This window comes from Entamoeba dispar, genomic scaffold, assembly GCF_000209125.1.
Source record: "Entamoeba dispar SAW760 scf_1105229458507 genomic scaffold, whole genome shotgun sequence".
Lineage (NCBI taxonomy): Eukaryota > Evosea > Mastigamoebida > Endamoebidae > Entamoeba > Entamoeba dispar.
This window is the reverse complement of record NW_001853227.1, coordinates 1-2,192: the sequence shown is the minus strand read 5'-3', so window position 1 is coordinate 2,192 and position 2,192 is coordinate 1. Positions and strand designations below refer to the sequence as shown.

At 20.9% G+C, this 2,192-nt stretch overlaps 1 protein-coding gene across 1 annotated transcript, besides 6 other annotated features; it reads right to left on the bottom strand.

The window, feature by feature from the left end:
• Positions 1 to 1,172, bottom strand: EDI_016080 (uncharacterized protein; the record flags this gene model as incomplete). The annotated part of the gene is made up of 3 exons (XM_001734710.1): positions 1 to 303; positions 360 to 1,086; positions 1,153 to 1,172. 3 exons carry the CDS (start codon positions 1,170 to 1,172, stop codon positions 1 to 3), a joined length of 1,050 nt encoding a protein of 349 aa, XP_001734762.1.
• An 80-nt stretch (positions 1,173 to 1,252) lies between these two features.
• Positions 1,253 to 1,354: a microsatellite.
• Positions 1,355 to 1,439: 85 nt separating this feature from the next.
• Positions 1,440 to 1,462: a sequence feature (AT_rich).
• Positions 1,463 to 1,604: a microsatellite.
• A 77-nt stretch (positions 1,605 to 1,681) lies between these two features.
• Positions 1,682 to 1,723: a microsatellite.
• A 175-nt stretch (positions 1,724 to 1,898) lies between these two features.
• Positions 1,899 to 1,975: a sequence feature (AT_rich).
• A 16-nt stretch (positions 1,976 to 1,991) lies between these two features.
• Positions 1,992 to 2,107: a microsatellite.
• Positions 2,108 to 2,192: the final 85 nt, after the last annotated feature.

Here is a 2,192-nt window from a genome sequence, read left to right as displayed (position 1 = left end):
TTATAATAATATAATGATGAATACGAATAAAATGCATAATTTCGTGACCCCATTAGGATCACCATTGAATCCTACAAGAATAGCACTTCCACATTCTTTTAATCCTTTTGTAAATACTGAACAAGCAGAATAACAATATGAATCTGCATAAACTACTATTTCTGTTGATTTTCTTGGTTTACTCATTAATTTCTTTGTTTCCCATTTCATAATTGATGGTTGTGTAATTTTATGTTCAACATTTCCATATTTTATTGTTTTTGGTTTTATATACCAAAGGTTTAATTTAATAACGCAATATATCTTTTTACCAACCCACACAATTTTATTAAAAAAGCCTTCTGGATTCACTCCTGCACATTTTTGAAGTTCTTTTTGATCATACAATTTCCCCTTTTATTGCATGTTTTAGGGTCATTTAATAAATCTCCATCGATCCCTTTTTGTAACATTTCTTGTGTACATGTTGAAGTCCTTGCTGAAACTATTGTTCTTACATCATTATGTGGTGCAAATATCTTTTCTATCCATTGTTCAGACCCTTCATCTCCTCCTTCATTTTCTGGAAGTATGACTTGAATTGGATATTCATTTGAGTCAAATAATTTGATACAATTTAAAATTGTTTTATAATAAGGACTAAGTGTATGAAAACTTATAAAACTTTTCAATATAAAAGTGTTCACTTTTTTGTCTGAAACTCTACAATATATGGGTTCAACTAATGACCCATATTCGTTTTTTAATTCTTCATTTTCAATCGATTCTGTGGTTCTATTAATTGATTTTAAAAATTCTTCTTCCATTAAATGATGCTTATTAATGTTTTCTATCTGTTCTTTGTTCACTTTATATCTTGAACCATATCTAAGAATTGAATAATTAACATTATCACTTTGACCATTTTCCCATGTAATATAAATTGGTTTATTTAAATAATTTTTTGATAGTGGTTGTAAAGATAATCTTCCTTGTGTTAATGCGTAATCAGATTCTGATGACTTTGCTTCTGTGAATTGTGCATGTGGACACCTTAATCGAATATACTCTTTTCCAAATTCACGAATAATATTAAATTGATATTCTCTATTTATTGTTTTAACTGTACATTCTGATTATTTGTTATTTCATTTGGTGTATTCACAGTAATACTTTGGAGTTATTATCAACATTTGTTGTAAATAGAATGAAATAATAGAAAAGTGTTATTTCATTATTTTTTATCTAAAACTTAAATGAGAATCAATTCATCTTTCTTTTATTTTATTTTCTTCTTATTTTTTCATATCATTTTCATTTTCATTTTCATTAACATTACATTTGGTATATTTTCATGTTTTTTATTCTTAATTTAAATCAAACATCATTCATTATTTCAAATATAATTTATTTGTTATCAATTTATTGTTATTTATGTATTAGTTTGTTATTGATTGTTGTTTTATAATTAATTATATAATAAATTTATTTATTCATTTTTACTTTTTATTTATTTTATTATCTTTGATTTTATATTTATATTCATTTTTAATTTTAAATTATTAATTATTTTATGTTATTCATTTATTATTATTTCTTATTTATATTTATTTATATTATTTATTATTTCATTGATTTCTATTTATCATATAATTTGTTGTTGATTATTGTTTTATGATTTTATTAATGTTAAAATTAATGATTTTTTATTCTTTTTCTTATTATTTTATTCTTTTTTTCTTTTGAATATTGATTAAATCATTTCAAATATTTCTTATTATTGTTTGTATATCATTTGATATTAATGATATACATCAATTAAATCATCTCATTTATATTTAATTAGTATTATTAGTATTTTACTAATTGTTGTTATGATATTAATATTTGTTAATATTGTACATTCAATGAAATATCTCTTATTTTATTAATTGATAATGGTATATTAATTGATTATATTAAACAATATATATTAAATTATCATATTCAAATTATTGTAATTGATGATTCAATATTATCATTATTATCTCTTTTTCTTCTTTCTATTATTTACATTGTTATTTTCTGATATTTTAACATTTGATATTATTTGTTTATTCAGATTTATTTTATTTTTATTATCAATTTTGATATATTTGATATTCATACATGTTAATGAAATATCAGTTAAATTATTTATTTTCTATTCATTTGATTGATATGATATATTATTT